At 37.8% G+C, this 18,655-nt stretch overlaps 2 protein-coding genes across 2 annotated transcripts in view; one reads left to right on the top strand and one right to left on the bottom strand.

Moving 5' to 3' along the window:
• LOC140057464 (DDB1- and CUL4-associated factor 11-like) overlaps positions 1–18,655 on the top strand; it is a 69,307-nt gene that overhangs the window by 23,244 nt on the left and 27,408 nt on the right. The gene's annotated exons all lie outside the window — the stretch shown is intronic.
• The window catches only part of LOC140057466 (thyrotropin-releasing hormone receptor-like), a 30,880-nt gene that overhangs the window by 4,347 nt on the left and 7,878 nt on the right, over positions 1–18,655 (bottom strand). Inside the window, exons 2-3 of the mRNA XM_072103140.1 lie at positions 3,415–4,380; positions 627–867 (exon numbers count right to left, since the gene is read on the bottom strand). Coding sequence (XP_071959241.1) covers positions 627–867; positions 3,415–4,371 — 1,198 coding nt within the window. The 5' untranslated portion in view covers positions 4,372–4,380. The remainder of the gene's footprint in view (positions 1–626; positions 868–3,414; positions 4,381–18,655) is intronic.

The raw sequence follows: 18,655 nt of genomic DNA on the forward strand, positions 1-18,655 counted from the left end.
CCATACTACTGCCGCCCACACACATCAAACGTGCCGCCCAAGCATTATGTAGACATCGAGTTTGGAGATGATTTGGATTTTGAACAGATTATAAAGCATGAGTAGTGATTTAGTTTGCTAATCCACCTTAGAACCACAGTATTACTACACTGTGTTTGAAGTGCCCAAAGTAGTTCATCGCAGAGCATGCTGGGGGACATGCGTGTTCCATTAACATTTTATCTTCGTATTAAAACATTTTATTTACAATTTAATAAATGTTATCAACTTTTGTATGTATATATACACCGTTTAAGTGTAACAGTTGTTAGGTATTACAACAATAGTGCAGTATTGACAAAATAATTAAAATAAAACAAAATGTTGTTAATGTGCATCCTATATACACCATTCCCAAGTAACAACTTATAACTATTAACAATGCTTTTGTCAATCTAACTTGTGTTCTAATAAAACCACTTTTTTATTTACATCAATTAAAACTAATTACGGGCTGTAATTTCTACATTATTTTACATGGTCTCGTGAAACCAAAACTGGGGGAACTTAAAGAGTTGTATTTTCAGTTTGAGAGCTCCTCACTGACGAATAAGTTATACCCGTTTCCTGAAAACTCATTCCCTTACCGCCACATCTGCACAGTTTGGCAAAAGCTCTTCGAAATTTCACTGACATAAAATTGTAGATTATCGGATTGACAGCACTGTTGATGAAAACAAGTATTCGTATGAAAAACATCCCCCAAGGGAACAGATTTGGTACTGTGGAGCCTGCTGGATCCCAAATGTACAGGTAGAAATTTAGGATTCGAGTTGGTCCCCACAACGTCACAAACAGCGCCACCACCACCACAAGCATCTTTACAACCTGTGAAATATACAAATACAGAATGTCATAACATGTTTCCTTAAGCATACACTGGCAAACTCTTGAGTTTTATAAGAAAAGTTTGCTAGTTAGACCAGTTGACAAACTTCAGCAAACTGCAGAAAACAAGTTTGTGGTAATTCAGACTTTGTAAAAAGGGCAAGCAGAAATTTAAAGAACAAACTTTATTTGGCAAAGGCAGAGTTTTCCCAAGAATTGTTTTTCCAAAGTTTGCTACTGTAGAGACGAGTATACAAACTTCGGCAAACTAGTTTGTAGAAAGGGCAAGCAGAAATTTACACTACTAGCAATCTTTAGTTGTCAAACTAAACAAAGTTTTCCAAGAAATGTTCTAGTGTAGACCAGTTGAAAAACTGCACAAAATAAGTTTGTAGAAAGGGCAAGCAAAAATTTACACTATCGAACTTTAATTGGCAAACTCAGATTTTTCCAAGAAATGTTTGTTAACGTTTGCTAGTGAAGACCAGTTGACAAACTGGAGAAACAAGTAGAAATCTACACCTACACTTTGTTTGCAAACTTCGAGCTTGTCAAGAAAAGTGTTCAATTTTGTGGAGAGGCCACGTGAGAAAACTCCGAGTTTTTAAACAAATATTTAGTGAAAACTAGGCTTTGTATTTGAAAAGATACAGTGTTGTTTTATAAACCATTCTAACAAAATATTTAAAAAAACACAAATTTGCCAATTACGATTAATTAAGAATACATAGGCCCACAGGTCGGTTACCATCGACCCGTGTGTCTGAAACCAGGTTTAATTTCATTAGATCACTTGTTTTTAACATTAAAAAAATATGGAAAAAGAATATAGAAATAGAATCAATAGTGGCATATTTATTAATCAAAGTATGCAGTATTGACATTGATAGTTGTTGATCATTATTTTACATATCAATTGAGAAATTTACAATAATAGTGTACATGTAATGTAAACACTTACTCATACGCGCGTGTGTTTAGTACGCGTGTAAAGTGAATACTTCTTGTATTACTGTTGTCAAATGTTTTTAAAATAAACAACTATGACGTTTGCACTTGTTAACATACTTCAGTTCATTGGTGTTAATTTTAACCCATCAAACCAGATTGAAAGCTCAAAATTGTACCGTACTAAATAAACGTTCATTCATTAAGTACGCGATAACATGCTGTGGTCTTCTAGCTAAGTGCGCCCCACGTGTACCAAGCAAACACCTACAATATTACCTATATAAACACTCCATTAAACCCACTTATCAGCTTAATAAGTTAAGCATCATGCTGCATAGAATCAACGTCAATGCATTTCAAATAAATTAGACATGGCCTGTCATGTTTATGATTGATGAGTCATTTCATCGGGAGTAATCTCCACTGGAAAAAACTTTCCAAAAAAATTAATCTCATCAACTTAGGAAAATAATCGCAAATAATCTATAATGATAAATCTCGTCAAAAATGGCAAACCGTTATTATACGTACAACCAGGGAAGAGTAGGTACAACCCGAATCGGTACGGTTAACCAATCGGTACGGTACACCCACAATCGGTACGGTAAAACCACAATCGGTACGGTACAACCACAATCGGTACTGTACAACCACAGTCTGTACGGTACAACCACAATCGGTACTGTACAACCACAGTCTGTACGGTACAACCACAATCGGTACGGTACAACCACAATCGGTACGGTACAACCACAGTCTGTACGGTACAACCACAATCGGTACGGTACAACCACAGTCTGTACGGTACAACCACAATCGGTACTGTACAACCACAATGGGTACGGTACAACCCCAATGGGTACGGTACAACCCCAATCGGTACGGTACAACCCCAATGGGTACGGTACAACCCCAATGGGTACGGTACAACCACAGTTTGTACGGTACAACCACAGTCTGTTCGGTACAACCACAGTCTGTACGGTACAACCCCAATGGGTACGGTACAACCACAGTCTGTACGGTACAACCACAATGGGTACGGTACAACCACAGTTTGTACGGTACAACCACAGTCTGTACGGTACAACCCCAATGGGTACGACGGTACAACCACAGTCTGTACGGTACAACCACAGTCTGTACGGTACAACCACAGTCTGTACGGTACAACCACAATGGGTACGGTACAACTACAGTCTGTACGGTACAACCACAATGGGTACGGTACAACCACAATGGGTACGGTACAACCACAATGGGTACGGTACAACCCCAATGGGTACGGTACAACCACAATCGGTCGGTACAACCACATTTAGATGTGCACGGTGGTAATAGATATTATACTTCTGGTCTATCCAACGCTCGTGGTTTAATTTTTTGGTTATTCAGATGATCTAGAGTTTTGGGTCCGGTGAATATAAATCGCTATGGTACGCACTTTGGAGAACGAGTTGTTTGTATTGTTGTCTGGAGAAGTAAGTCCTTTCAAAGTTATGATTAGTGTCACAACAAAACAAATTAAAGTTACATATTATTTCCTTCCTCCTATATACTTTACAACAATACATTTGTACTAAACGTGTTATTTACCTGTTTTCTTGATGATACGGCTGATTTCTTATTTGTTTTTTTCTTTGGCATCAGTTTCTTTGTTGTCCTTCTGTCTCTTGCGTTCATGTGTGAGTTTGCGTTTGTGTCGTATTCAGTAACTCCAACTCCGTTTCCAGATTTCATCGTCACATCCATGTTATTTTTGTTGAGTTTCTTAGAACTTGTACTGCGATATAAGACAACTCCAATGGCTGTGTACAAGGCGCTACATACCACTGTGGGCATTGCATAAAACAAAGCAAAGTCCAACATATATATTGTCTTGTACAGGAACTCTTTTCCGTCGACATAATCACAAAAGTATGACGGTTCGTTACCATTATCATATTGTGTTTCCACAATACGAACGAATATTATCCACGGAAGACAGTAGATAATTGTGAAAATCCAAATGGCGGTAATAATTCGGATTGCACGCGAGTTTGTACAAATTGTGGCCGAACGCATTGGGTAACAAATAGCGATAAACCGCTCCACTGTAAATGCTGTTATTGATAATGCTGTACTGTTGTAACTTAAATATTCCAAGAAAATAATTATTCGGCAGCCAAAAATGCCGTAAGGAAATCCACTATCCGGTAAATATAGTTCAGGTAATGAATGTAACAAAATGGCAACTAAAGACACTGTGCTGTCACCGATTGCAAGACTGACCAGGTAACAGTTGGTAGGTGACCTCATCCCCTTCACCTTTAATACAACAACGATTACCATCATATTTCCAATGAAGCCTGTTAGCCCCACGAGGACATATAATAATGTTGCAACCACTGTGAAAGATATCGGATGATATGACGGCTCACTACAAAACTTTAGAGATGAATCATTGGGCGAAAGTACACAACGATTGATTCGTACAAGTTCCGTTACATCAGTGGTAAATTCTGACGTCATCATCGTGCTGTTGAGCAGTTCGTATAAACTTGTGTTATCCATTACAAAACACTGAAAGGATAAGGGAAAAGAATTGCCATTTTAATTAGACCTACTATTAAATAATAGCTTGATTTCCTGAGGAACGTCATTACACACAATGTATGATGGGAATGTTTTGGGAGCAAACGACGCACGCGCACGTACAAACAACAAATCACGTTCGTACGCGTCGTGACGTTTGCTCCCAAACCCTTCCTATTATGCGTCGCGCATGCTATTTACAATATGCCTTATTAGCATCGCCATCATTATAACAGTAAGATATCGACATTAACAATTAATTCTAACAAATGTTGTTTTATTAAACAAAAAGCAGAGTGTATTTCACATTAATATAGAAACTTTCAAAAGATCAGAGCGCTTTATTATATCACAGGTATGAATTATGCTTTCATATTATGATAATACAATAGATACTTGTTTTGAATATACACCTTTGTATGACTTTATTCTGCTTCGACCTATATAACAAGCACATTTGGTAAATAATTCTGATAGATATCATTGACTATCAATCCAATTAAGTACACACATACGTTACTGTTTCCGATTATTCACCGTTGATTTCAATACACCAGTCAGGCGTGTTCAATAGTTGTAATATTTTCATATTTATGATTGAATTATTCTGTGAATAACACCCCACTATCTTTCATTGTATTATGTTATGATAGAGAGAAAGAGTAAATTTGTTATTATTTTAGAATGAGCACAGATAGAACCTGACTGTTTATGCTATTTAATATTATTTGCTGTTGTATTTGTGTCATATTTCACGAGATGTGTTAGAAAAACAGGAGAAATGTATGTACTCTGATATTTCAAAGTCCGATCGGCACCACTAACTTTTGTCAGTTTGGTAGTTCAGACAAAAGTATAATTTCTAATTTATAGGCTAATAACTACTTTTTACATAATATATTTCGTTGTTATATGCATTGCTCTTCCCTACGAAAACATTCTAATTGCATGTACTTTTAGTAACTAAACGCATTTCTTTTACTTAACACTAATATATCTAAGTTCACTAAAGATTTTTATAATTTACTAACATTATCAGGCATACACATCGATGTACCGTATCGAAGCTACACAAAGATTTAACTGGCTACACTATCAAACTTATGTGACAAAAAAATGTGATGTGCCTATATGGACATGATGATGTCATATCACTACCATATTGGGCACAACACTCCCATATTTGGGCACATCACACTTTTTTGTCAAACTGGTTTAATGGTGTAGACAAAGCTTTAGACGTGCGTTCAAACGATGATGAAACTATTACGCGCGCGTGAACTTTCTATTACCGTATCACAACTGACAACGTATGTGATCGTCCTTAATGTGTTTCCATCATTTTAGGGTATGTCAATGAGCTATTTAATTGTTACCGCGAAATAACACATTAACACCGTGTACAGCGGGTGATTGTCAGTCAATGTTATTACAAAGTATTATAATACATGGATGAGAGGTTTGACGAAAAACTGATTACAGCATGCATCGTCGATGAAACGTCAACATATTTGTTATTTCAACGCTTCTTAAAATTACTTTCACTGCGTTTTGTCATCAATATAATTTAATTTAATTGTTTCAGCATCAATATTACATTCTTTAAATTGTCAGCGGTACATGAAAGGAAGGAAAGACATTATAATACGTCACTACAGTAAGAGCTATTTATAATTTTTAGTTTTTTAAGACCCAACAAAATGCATTGAAGTAATTTGAAAAGAAATGAAAAATACTTAACTAGGCCTATTTGCCAATGTACGGTAATAATATCATGAGATACATCCGGTACATAATATAGCTATACTCGACCTGAGCGCGTCTCGTTGCTTAAAATGAGAACACATTTTTAACAGGAATTTTAATTGACATGTTCAATACAATTTTTTGTTAACGTTTAAAAAAAAAAGACCCCAAAGCATATATTTGAACCGGTTAAAAAGTAACGTACCCTGCAGAAGTATTTGTATATACCTTTACAGAGGACCGCTATTATAGCACCCGTTCGAAATGTGCGTGTCGTACGTTCGGGACGCACTGTGTACACGCTTTATTTTCTAAACTCGTCAAATAATTGAAAAATCAAGACACTATACTTGAAATACAATTTTAATTATTCTTACAATGATTGGCATTTTATAAAGTTAGAAATGACACTCTGGCGAGACATGCTATTAGCTTATTCATATAAAATGGAGAAATTTTATTAAAACTATGTTGTTTTAGTTTCAAATTCATGGTCAAACCCGACATGATAGTATTGACAGTAAAAATTTTTTATTTAGTATTCATCAATTTAACTGATTCAAAATTAATAATTTTATGTGAACACTGATTCAAGATACACGATTCTATTTATTTGATTTCGATGAAGTCACGCCAAATGTCTTTCTTAAAGGTAGACCTATGTTATGTGTGGTCCCAGTTTACGAGAGAGACTGCGGTACATCCATGCAATTATATATATAAATATATGCATTTTTTATTTCTATATTAAGCCACCAGATATAGTATAGACATATTCCTCACATTTGGTCGAGGGATGACGACATAAGAGACACAAGTCCGCCACTCTCACCGTCAAAGACACATATTTTGGCCTATTTTGTAGAATTCATTATGACGATAAATACCAATATATTTTGTTGATTAAAAAAGAGGAATCTAATACTTTAGCATACAAAATATGCTGAATAAGTTGTACTCACACGACAAAGCAACACAAAGTTTTAAGCGCGTTCAAAGGCTGATAAATAATGATACGCGTATTTTACGCGCGCGTCGACATTGTGTCACTTTAACATCTGAAGCAAATCATATTCTTTACTTATGATATTTCAACTTACCAATTCCTTGAAATCAGTAACAAAAATGCACTTTGGTGTAAAGATATCACATATCAGAACTTCAAGAACGTATAAATACGATACAAAGACAAATAGTGACCGTCTTTAGCGTTTGATATGTTGTTAAACGAGTGAAAGCCAGTGGATCCAGCGGGGGATGGAACGTATGTGACGGTTGTCCGCTCCAAGTCGCGTTTTTAATCGCTATTCTAATTGTCACACTGGACGTTGATTGGCTGCACTATTCGTCATCTTAAATTTAAAATCATCGTGTAACTTCCCCTATTTGTGGAAACTTCATTATGATCATTCGATAAAACAAAAACGCGTAACCAATTGGAATGTAATACTATAATATTAGAACTAAGCCAAATTTAATAGTACCAAAACCAAAAACAAACTACAAAAAACGTAGCTTATCATATAGAGGTGCCAAGGTTTGGAATGAGCTACATGAAGATATTAAAAATGTGAACTCTGTCTCTCTTTTTAAGAAACTGTTAACTGCTAATTTCATGTAGCTTTATTTAAATGTAGTGTATTATTTAATTTTATAGTTAGTAAGTGTATCCTTGTTTCATTTTATTTCATTGTAATTGTTTTATTGGTTCTAGGACACCTACCCCCTAGACAGTTACCCCCCGGATGTTTACCACCCGGACAACTACCCCCTTAGGACAACTACCCCCCGGACAACTACCCCCCGGACAACTACCCCCTTAGGACAACTACCCCCTTAGGATAACAACCCCCCGGACAACTACCCCCCGGACAACCACCCCCTTAGGACAACTACCCCCTTAGGATAACTACCCCCCGGTCAACTACCCCCCGGTCAACTACCCCCCGGTCAACTACCCCCCCCCCCCCCCATCCAAAAGTAGACAAATATATAGGACCGGTTTCTGTAAAAATGAAATCATCTGTTTTTAACGGGTGTTTCGAAACTAGAGATCCGAGACCAGAGACCTGAAACGAGACCCAATACGAAAAGGGAGACCTATATTTGGGTCTCCCTTTTCGTATATTATTAGGGTCTCCCTTTTCGTATAGTGTGGTCTCTCTTTTCGTATAGTGGGGTCTCCCTTTTCTTATAGTGGGTCTCCCTTTTCTTATAGTGGGTCTCCCTTTTCGTATATTTGGGCCTCCCATTTTGTATATTTGGGTCTCCCTTTCGTATAATTGGGTCTCCCTTTTCGTATATTTAGGTCTCCCTTTTCGTATATTAGGGTCTCCCTTTTCGTATAGTGGGGTCTCCCTTTTCGTATAGGGGGTCTCCCTTTTCGGTTCTAGGACACCTACCCCCTAGACAGTTACCCCCCGGATGTTTACCACCCGGACAACTACCCCCTTAGGACAACTACCCCCGGACAACTACCCCCTTAGGACAACTACCCCCTTAGGATAACAAACCCCCGGACAACTACCCCCCGGTCAACTACCCCCGGTCAACTACCCCCCCCCCCCCCCCATCCAAAAGTAGACAAATATATAGGACCGGTTTCTGTAAAAATGAAATTGTTTTTAACGGGTGTTTCGAAACTAGAGATCCGAGACCAGAGACCTGAAACGAGACCCAATACGAAAATGGAGACCTATATTTGGGTCTCCCTTTTCGTATATTATTAGGGTCTCCCTTTTCGTATAGTGTGGTCTCTCTTTTCGTATAGTGGGGTCTCCCTTTTCTTATAGTGGGTCTCCCTTTTCTTATAGTGGGTCTCCCTTTTCGTATATTTGGGCCTCCCATTTTGTATATTTGGGTCTCCCTTTCGTATAATTGGGTCTCCCTTTTCGTATATTTAGGTCTCCCTTTTCGTATATTAGGGTCTCCCTTTTCGTATAGTGGGGTCTCCCTTTTCGTATAGTGGGGTCTCCCTTTTCGTACGTGGGTCTCCCTTTTCGTATATTTAGGTCTCCCTTTTCGTATTGGGTCTCTGGTCTCTGGTCTCGGGTCTCTAGTTTCGAAACACCCGTTTTTAACCGATTATTCTGTTTAACAGCACGCTAGACCCTAGATGTGCTAGATTTAAAGTACCGTATTTATTGAAAAAACGGCCTGGGCTGTTTATTGTTTAGGTGGTTTTTAGGTGGACATTTATTGGAAGAAAGTTGTTTATTCAATGGGAGGGGGTATAATCTAATGGAAATAGACGCCGATTATTCCATATGATGTTTCATGGGAGTGACATGGTCACCGTTTATTTGAGGGGAATTTATTTAAAGATCGACGTTTATTCGGTGAGTGAACATTGAGGTCAAATATCAAAAGTGATATTATTCTTCAAGTGTACAAAAATACATATATGACAAATTTGAGACAAATATTAATTCTTTTAAGACCAGTGGTTATCGAAGCATTGTCCTGACGCAAAAATTATTATTATTATTAGCGATCCCAGTCTTTACAGTAAATACAGGGAGTACTATATAATACGTTCGACTATCCTATGATCATGTGTGACGATCTTCAGTTTATACCAGGCTATATTTATGTTCAATCTTTTACTTTTGTTTACAATAATGAATAGTAATTCGTCAAAGTAACGAATTAAAATATAGTTATTAATTCCTATTATACACTGTTGCAGAGTCAGGTTGTTGAATGGTCTGGGTGGTTAGGGTGTTCTAAAGGGATAGTTTTCTGGGTGGTAATTGTCCGGGGGGTAATTGTCCGGGTGGTAATTGTCCGGGGGGTAATTGTTCCTAGGGGGTAATTGTCCGGGGGGTAGTTGTCCAGGGGGTAGTTGTCCTAAGGGGGTTGTTGTCCTAAGGGGGTAGTTGTCCGGGGGGTATTTGTCCGGGGGGTAGTTGTCCTAAAGGGGTAGTTGTCCTAAGGGGGTAGTGGTCCAGGTGGTGGTTGTCCGGGGGGTAGTTGTCCGGGGGGTAAATGTCCAGGGGGTGAATATCCGGATACGGTTTTATTCGTATCCGGATATTCACCCCCTGGACATTTACCCCCCGGACAACTACCCCCCGGACAACCACCACCTGGACCACTACCCCCTTAGGACAACTACCCCTTTAGGACAACTACCCCCCGGACAAATACCCCCCGGACAACTACCCCCTTAGGACAACAACCCCCTTAGGACAACTACCCCCTGGACAACTACCCCCCGGACAATTACCCCCTAGGAACAATTACCCCTCGGACAATTACCACCCGGACAATTACCCCCCGGACAATTACCACCCAGAAAACTATCCCTTTAGAACACCCTAACCACCCAGACCATTCAACAACCTGACTCTGCAACAGTGTATAATAGGAATTAATAACTATATTTTAATTCGTTACTTTGACGAATTACTATTCATTATTGTAAGCAAAAGTAAAAGATTGAACATAAATATAGCCTGGTATAAACTGAAGATCGTCACACATGATCATAGGATAGTCGAACGTATTATATAGTACTCCCTGTATTTACTGTAAAGACTGGGTTCGCTAATAATAATAATAATTTTTGCGTCAGGACAATGCTTCGATAACCACTGGTCTTAAAAGAATTAATATTTGTCTAAAATTTGTCATATATGTATTTTTGTACACTTGAAGAATAATATCACTTTTGATATTTGACCTCAATGTTCACTCACCGAATAAACGTCGATCTTTAAATAAATTCCCCTCAAATAAACGGTGACCATGTCACTCCCATGAAACATCATATGGAATAATCGGCGTCTATTTCCATTAGATTATACCCCCTCCCATTGAATAAACAACTTTCTTCCAATAAATGTCCACCTAAAAACCACCTAAACAATAAACAGCCCAGGCCGTTTTTTCAATAAATACGGTACTTTAAATCTAGCACATCTAGGGTCTAGCGTGCTGTTAAACAGAATAATCGGTTAAAAACGGGTGTTTCGAAACTAGAGACCCGAGACCAGAGACCCGAGACCCAATACGAAAAGGGAGACCTAAATATACGAAAAGGGAGACCCACGTACGAAAAGGGAGACCCCACTATACGAAAAGGGAGACCCCACTATACGAAAAGGGAGACCCTAATATACGAAAAGGGAGACCTAAATATACGAAAAGGGAGACCCAATTATACGAAAGGGAGACCCAAATATACAAAATGGGAGGCCCAAATATACGAAAAGGGAGACCCACTATAAGAAAAGGGAGACCCACTATAAGAAAAGGGAGACCCCACTATACGAAAAGAGAGACCACACTATACGAAAAGGGAGACCCTAATATACGAAAAGGGAGACCCAAATATAGGTCTCCCTTTTCGTATTGGGTCTCGTTTCAGGTCTCTGGTCTCGGATCTCTAGTTTCGAAACACCCGTTAAAAACAGATGATTTCATTTTTACAGAAACCGGTCCTATATATTTGTCTACTTTTGGATGGGGGGGGGGGGGTAGTTGACCGGGGGGTAGTTGACCGGGGGGTAGTTACCCGGGGGGTAGTTATCCTAAGGGGGTAGTTGTCCTAAGGGGGTGGTTGTCCGGGGGGTAGTTGTCCGGGGGGTTGTTATCCTAAGGGGGTAGTTGTCCTAAGGGGGTAGTTGTCCGGGGGGTAGTTGTCCGGGGGGTAGTTGTCCTAAGGGGGTAGTTGTCCGGGTGGTAAACATCCGGGGGGTAACTGTCTAGGGGGTAGGTGTCCTAGAACCGGTTTTATTATCTGCTTTTGTTTTTTGCTTCTGTAATTGTTTTATTATTTGATTTGATATCTGCTTTTTACATTTATTATTGTTGGTGTTTTCCATTGAGCACGGTCTTACTGAAAGACAACTTTTAGTTGAGTTAAGTATTCGTGATTAAATAAAGCTTATTATTATTATTATGTGTTGAGAACTTTTAATAGGCCTACTCTGACTGAAATCTACAACATATATTTTTTTTGTAAACTTGGAGAACTCGCCATCAGGTTTGAAACAAACACACTTACAACGCTATTGTTATGTACCGTAGCCTACAGCCTGCGCATTACTATACATAATTATTCTAACATTATTTATGTTGGTTTTTCCTAATCTCGCATTTGTATTTTACTCGTATTTTATTTACTATTTATTATGAATTATGGCATTGCTAACAAATTAACCTACAAGAACAAATAGTGGCTGAGGAGCGGCTCATTAAGCAAGTCACGATCGTTCTCTCTGCGTCTTAAGTGTAATTAACGCGTTAATGTCGCGTCGCAAAGTGTACTGAATGCGTTAATGTTGCGAAAAGTGTAAATAATGTGTTAATGTGTGTCTCAATGTGCTGGTTCCATTTTCCTCTTGCTTCAGACAATAGAAACATAATATTTGTAAACACATAGTGGCAGACATTTGGCCAAGAGGGACCGTGGGTCAAATGTCCAACACGCAAGTGAGAAATACCTAATCTCTATATACAGTATACATAAAGCTCTGTCTACACTATCAAACTTTATGTGAAAAAAAAATGTGATGGGCCCACATGGACATGATGATATCATATCACTACCATATTTGGGCATGACATCACACTTTTTTTGTCAAACATGTTTGATAGTGTAGACAGAGCTTAAAACTACCGTGTCAAAATCATCTCATATAACCTGACTCATTAAAATGAGTGGTTGCATATTATAAAATTGTTTTACAAAATTAGCAAATAAATTCCTGACCGTCACGAAGAGAGTTCCAGAATGTTAATTAACAATTACGCTAGTGCTTGTGCTTATCTTCTATCGTTTAAAACTTTCTATCCGTTTTATGTTTATGATGTGAAAACTTGTCAATAAATTGGATATGATATCTTTAACAATCGTACAATAACCAAACTTGGCATTTCTTTTGATCGTAGCGCACAAAGCTTTGTTTATCTCTGTCATCACGGTTACCCATTTTGAAAATGTTTATGAAGATGTTTAAATGTTTTATTTGGCGTTAAGCGTCATTAAGTCCATCTCACAATGTAAACTCGTTCACTGGAATTGTTACGAAAACAAAGTCGTTTATTTATGCCTGTGCCATACTCACGATTACAAATATTAGTGCAGTACGTTTGGTAAGAAAAACGTGCTCTATAAACAACTAATAACAACAACAACGTATGTTGCCGAAATTAAAGTTAGATTATGTTAAAGTTAGATTATGTTAAAGTTAGATTATGTTAAAGTTAGATTATGTTAAAGTTAGATTATGTTAAAGTTAGATTATGTTAAAGTTAGATTATGTTAAAGTTAGATTATGTTCAGAACGTTCATCTCCGATAAAGCTCTGGCTACACTATCAAACAAAAAAGTGTGATGTCCCCAAATATGGTAGTGATGTCCCCAAATATGGTAGTGATATGACATCATGTCACATAAAGTTTGATAGTGTTAGACCAGGAGGAAATTTCCTCCATGTGTACTTCTCCGATAACAGTTATTTGTAAACGGGAAAATAAAGAGAGTTATTTAAAATGTTTGTTTTTAGTGTATTAAACACAGGTTTATAATAACGGCGCCATTTAACACGTGGGTTATTTTAGCCATAATATCTGTCGCCAAAATTGTGTAGAAAATGAAATGATTTACATTACGCTTATTTGTCATTGTTTACTACTTTGTTGAATTATTTTCCATTAGTATTGTCCAATGGGAATTAAGAACAGAATATAGTATAAGTCATAAAGTCAATTCGTCTGAAATTTCAGAGAATTTTAACTTGCGCTCTGGGCCATGACAAACATCTGCGCATGCGTAACAACTTGTCTGGTAACTACTTCCGTGACTATTATAAATATTATTTTAAAAAATAAATTACTAAGTAAAGTTTAATTAGTTTGTTATGATAAATGAAGTGTTTTAATAACTAATTAATCTAACATAAACCATAAGAATATTATAGTATGTATAAGGACATTCAATATTTAAACATCATTATGTGTGAATATATGTAAGATATTGATGCAAATTGTTTACAAATTAATTTGACGAATACAGGTGACAGAATTCTCATGTAGGCCTAATCTATTTAATAATATTATTCCTTGTGGACGATTCAGTCAAATCATGCTAATTATAATTATTTAAAAGATTTGTTTTAACTGTCTCATTCTTCTTATGTTGTTATGGCGATTCTACATCTTTTCAAAATCTCGAGATGTAGGCCTCCTCCACATAAATTGAAACATATTTCTAGAATGCATTACATCAATATAAATTGGATCACTTTTTTATAGTAATAAACAGACCAGTAAAATAAACTATAAAATCACAGGCAAACTGACGACAGTCGAACATTTACTGACCCATATTTGGTGGTAAAATCACCAGTATTGAGGTTAAACCAATTATATACAATGTGTTTTTTTTTAAACACAGCATATTTAAATTGCAAGTAGTAGTAGTGTATAATATGTGAACTCGTGTGTTTGGTTACGTCATACACGAGACACTACGCGGCTCATGCTTTGTATCAATTATTCACTTGTTTTGTAACTAAATAAGCCGCTTACAATAACAATCTTAATTTTTAAAATCTCAATTAATATTATACCAATTCCCTATAGATACTATATTACTATATACAACGAATAAGATGATCCAATCTGTTCTTACAGTCTGTTATTATTTAAATACAATTGATACAGTGGGACCCATCTTTTGGGACACCCCTGTTCAGGAGACATCCATATTAAATGGACACAAATGGGGACCAATTCCTATCCATATAGAATATCCCATGGGACTTTTTAAACGAATAGGAGAAACATATTTTAACACCCCGAGAACATTAGAGGACGCCGGGCTGTCCTGAGGGTTTCCGTATTTCAGTGAGATGGTACTGTTGTTGTGTGGGACGGTAGGTAGGCCCTGGTTTTGTTCCTTTTGTGCTGCTGGTGTGTTTTAGAAGTTTAGAATGTCCGGCGCAATTATACATACATCTGTCACGGTTCTAGGACACCTACCCCCTAGACAGTTACCCCCCGGATGTTTACCACCCGGACAACTACCCCCTTAGGACAACTACCCCCCGGACAATTACCCCCCGGACAACTACCCCCTTAGGACAACTACCCTCTTAGGATAACAACCCCCCGGACAACAACCCCCCGGACAACTACCCCCCGGACAACCACCCCCTTAGGACAACTACCTCCCGGTCAACTACCCCCCGGTCAACTACCCCCCCGGTCAACTACCCCCCCCCCCCCCCCAATCTAAAAGTAGACAAATATATAGGACCGGTTTCTTTAAAAATGAAATCATCTGTTTTTAACGGGTGTTTCGAAACTAGAGACCCGAGACCAGAGACCTGACACGAGACCCAATACGAAAAAGGAGACCTATATTTGGGTCTCCCTTTTCGTATATTAGGGTCTCCCTTTTCGTATAGTCTGGTCTCTTTTTTCGTATATTTGGGTCTCCCATTTCGTATATTTGGGTCTCCCTTTTCGTATATTTGGTCTCCCTTTTCGTATATTTAGGTCTCCCTTTTCTTATATTAGGGTCTCCCTTTTTGTATAGTGGGGTCTCCCTTTTCGTATAGTGGGGTCTCCCTTTTCGTACGTGGGTCTCCCTTTTCGTATATTTAGGTCTCCCTTTTCGTATTGGGTCTCGGGTCTCATGGTCTCTGGTCTCGGGTCTCTAGTTTCGAAACACCCGTTTTTAACCGATTATTCTGTTTAACAGCACGCTAGGCCCTAGATGTGCTAGATTTAAAGTACCGTATTTATTGAAAAAAACGGCCTGGGCTGTTTATTGTTTAGGTGGTTTTTAGGTCGACATTTATTGGAAGAAAGTTGTTTATTCAATGGGAGGGGGTATAGTCTAATGGAAATAGACGCCGATTATTCCATATGATGTGTCATGAGAGTGACATGGTCACCGTTTATTTGAGGGGAATTTATTTAAAGATCGCCGTTTATTCGGTGAGTGAACATTGAGGTCAAATATCAAAAGTGATATTATTCTTCAAGTGTACAAAAATACAAATGACAAATTTGAGACAAAAATTAATTCTTTTAAGACCAGTGGTTATCGAAGCATTGTCCTGACGCAAAAATTATTATTATTATTAGCGAACCCAGTTTTTACAGTAAATACAGGGAGTACTATATAATACGTTCGACTATCCTATGATCATGTGTGACAATCTTCAGTTTATACCAGGCTATATTTATGTTCAATCTTTTACTTTTGTTTACAATAATCTATATATAAATTTACGTAAGGGCAAAATTCGGTAAATCGCGCCTTACTTCTAGAATGTTTACTCGATGGTATATAACGTTGGTTCGTACTTTCGATACTGATTTTAACCACCTGATGTAACCCTGTTTACTATTTAAATGGAGTTCGATAATTAGTTATTGACGATTAAAACGAATTTAGGTTCAACAATTTGCCCCAAATAGGGGTGTTTTCCGATCGTGGTATACACTGTCCAATGCATGTATATCTTGAAAAATACCCGCATACAATAATACGAGGATGCTTCGCATTTTCCTATCTCCTCCTACGATAATTGTTTTTAATGGATGAAAACCGGTTGAACAGCTCGAGTACAGCATCATAATGTTGAAGACAGACCTATTTTCTTAAAAACATACTATTTTGATAGATTTAATATACATTTATACAAATGTATTGATTTCCGATGAATGGAACATTCCAATAATAACTCTTTACCACCAGCTGTAGGTAAATTTATTGGCCCTTGGGGAATTAACCTAAAACCTATATATAGATATAATATTGCAATAAATACGTATTAACATTTGTGGTCGCCATTGAATTTAATGTGAGTGTGGGTACTGTTAGATGTATAACACAATCATGTACAAATAAACGTATTACTGTGAGTGTAGGCCCTACTGTTATATAGAACGTACAATATACAAATAAACTGTAGTACTGACAGTTGCTTCTCAACGTTTGTATTAATTAATAATTACAAAGAATATAAACGTTGTAGTGGTACGTGTATCGTTACATATACTACCGTATTCTATTTCAATCGACTATGACAGTGACAGTTTTAACAATAAAGTATTAAGTCGCAAATGTGTTACTGTATCAAGTGGTATATTATTTATAGGCCTGTGAGTAGGCCCTACTGTTATACAAAACGTACAATATACAAATAAACTGTACTACTGACAGTTGCTTCTCAATGTTTGTATTAATTAATAATTACAAAGAATATAAACGTTGTAGTGGTACGTGTATCGTTACATGTACATGCTATTTCAATGGACTATAACAGTGACAGTTTTAACAAAGTATTAAATCGCAAATGTGTTACTGTATCAAGTGGTATATTATTTATAGGCCTATCAAACATGAAAAACATATTTCGTTACTGAGTAGATAAAGAATATATTAAAACATTGTTCTTCTTTGTACCCATATCCTCTTTCCCCATCCCTCAACCCTAATGTTACACACAAAACACAAATTGGGTTTGTTTAAATGAGTCCAAATAACAAATTTGGACTCATTTTGTGACAAGTTTCTCTTTCGGAAGTAATTCCCAGTGTGCTAATTTCAGTTTAATACATAAATCATCGTGTCTATTTATTCGTTTCTGTAAACAATAATAACTATTATCATCCTGCAGTACGTACATTAAAAAAAAGCATTTTTTTACGCTGAAATTACTGTGTATTCGAGAACCATCTGTGGGCACGACCTAGATGGTACGCGAGCGAAGCGAGCGTACCATCTAGTGAATAGTAATTCGTCAAAGTAACGAATTAAAATATAGTTATTAATTCCTATTATACGCTGTTGCAGAGGTCAGGTTGTTGAATGGTCTGGGTGGTAGTTGTCCGTCCGGGGGGTAGTTGTTCTAAAGGGATAGTTTTCTGGGTGGTAGTTGTCCAGGGGTTAGTTGTCCTACGGAGGTAGTTGTCCTAAAAGATTATTTGCCCTCGGAGTATTGTCCAGGTCCAGGAGGTAGTTGTCCTACGGGGAGTATTGTGTCAGAGGCAGTTGTCCGCGGGGTAATTACCCGGGGGGGGGGGGGTAATTCTCCGGGGGTAATTGTCAAGGGGTAATTGTTCCTAGGGGGTAATTGTCCGGGGGTAGTTGTCCAGGGGTTAGTTGTCCTACGGAGGTAGTTGTCCTAAAAGATTATTTGCCCTCGGAGTATTGTCCAGGAAGTAGTTGTCCTACGGGGAGTATTGTGTCAGAGGTAGTTGTCCGCGGGGTAATTACCCGGGGAGGAGGGGGTAATTGTCCGGGGGGTAATTGTCCGGAGGGTAATTGTTCCTAGGGGGTAATTGTCCAGGGGGTAGTTGTCCTAAGGGGGTAGTTGTCCGGGGGGTATTTGTCCGGGGGGTAGTTGTCCTAAAGGTGGTGGTTGTCCGGGGGGTAGTTTTCCGGGGGGTAAATGTCCAGGGGGTGAATATCCGGATACGATCTGTCACGTCAACTCAACATAAAAATGTGTAATGGTTACGATATTTGTTCAGCTTGCCAATAACAAGT

Source organism: Antedon mediterranea, chromosome 8 (assembly GCF_964355755.1).
Source record: "Antedon mediterranea chromosome 8, ecAntMedi1.1, whole genome shotgun sequence".
Taxonomy (NCBI): Eukaryota; Metazoa; Echinodermata; class Crinoidea; order Comatulida; family Antedonidae; genus Antedon; species Antedon mediterranea.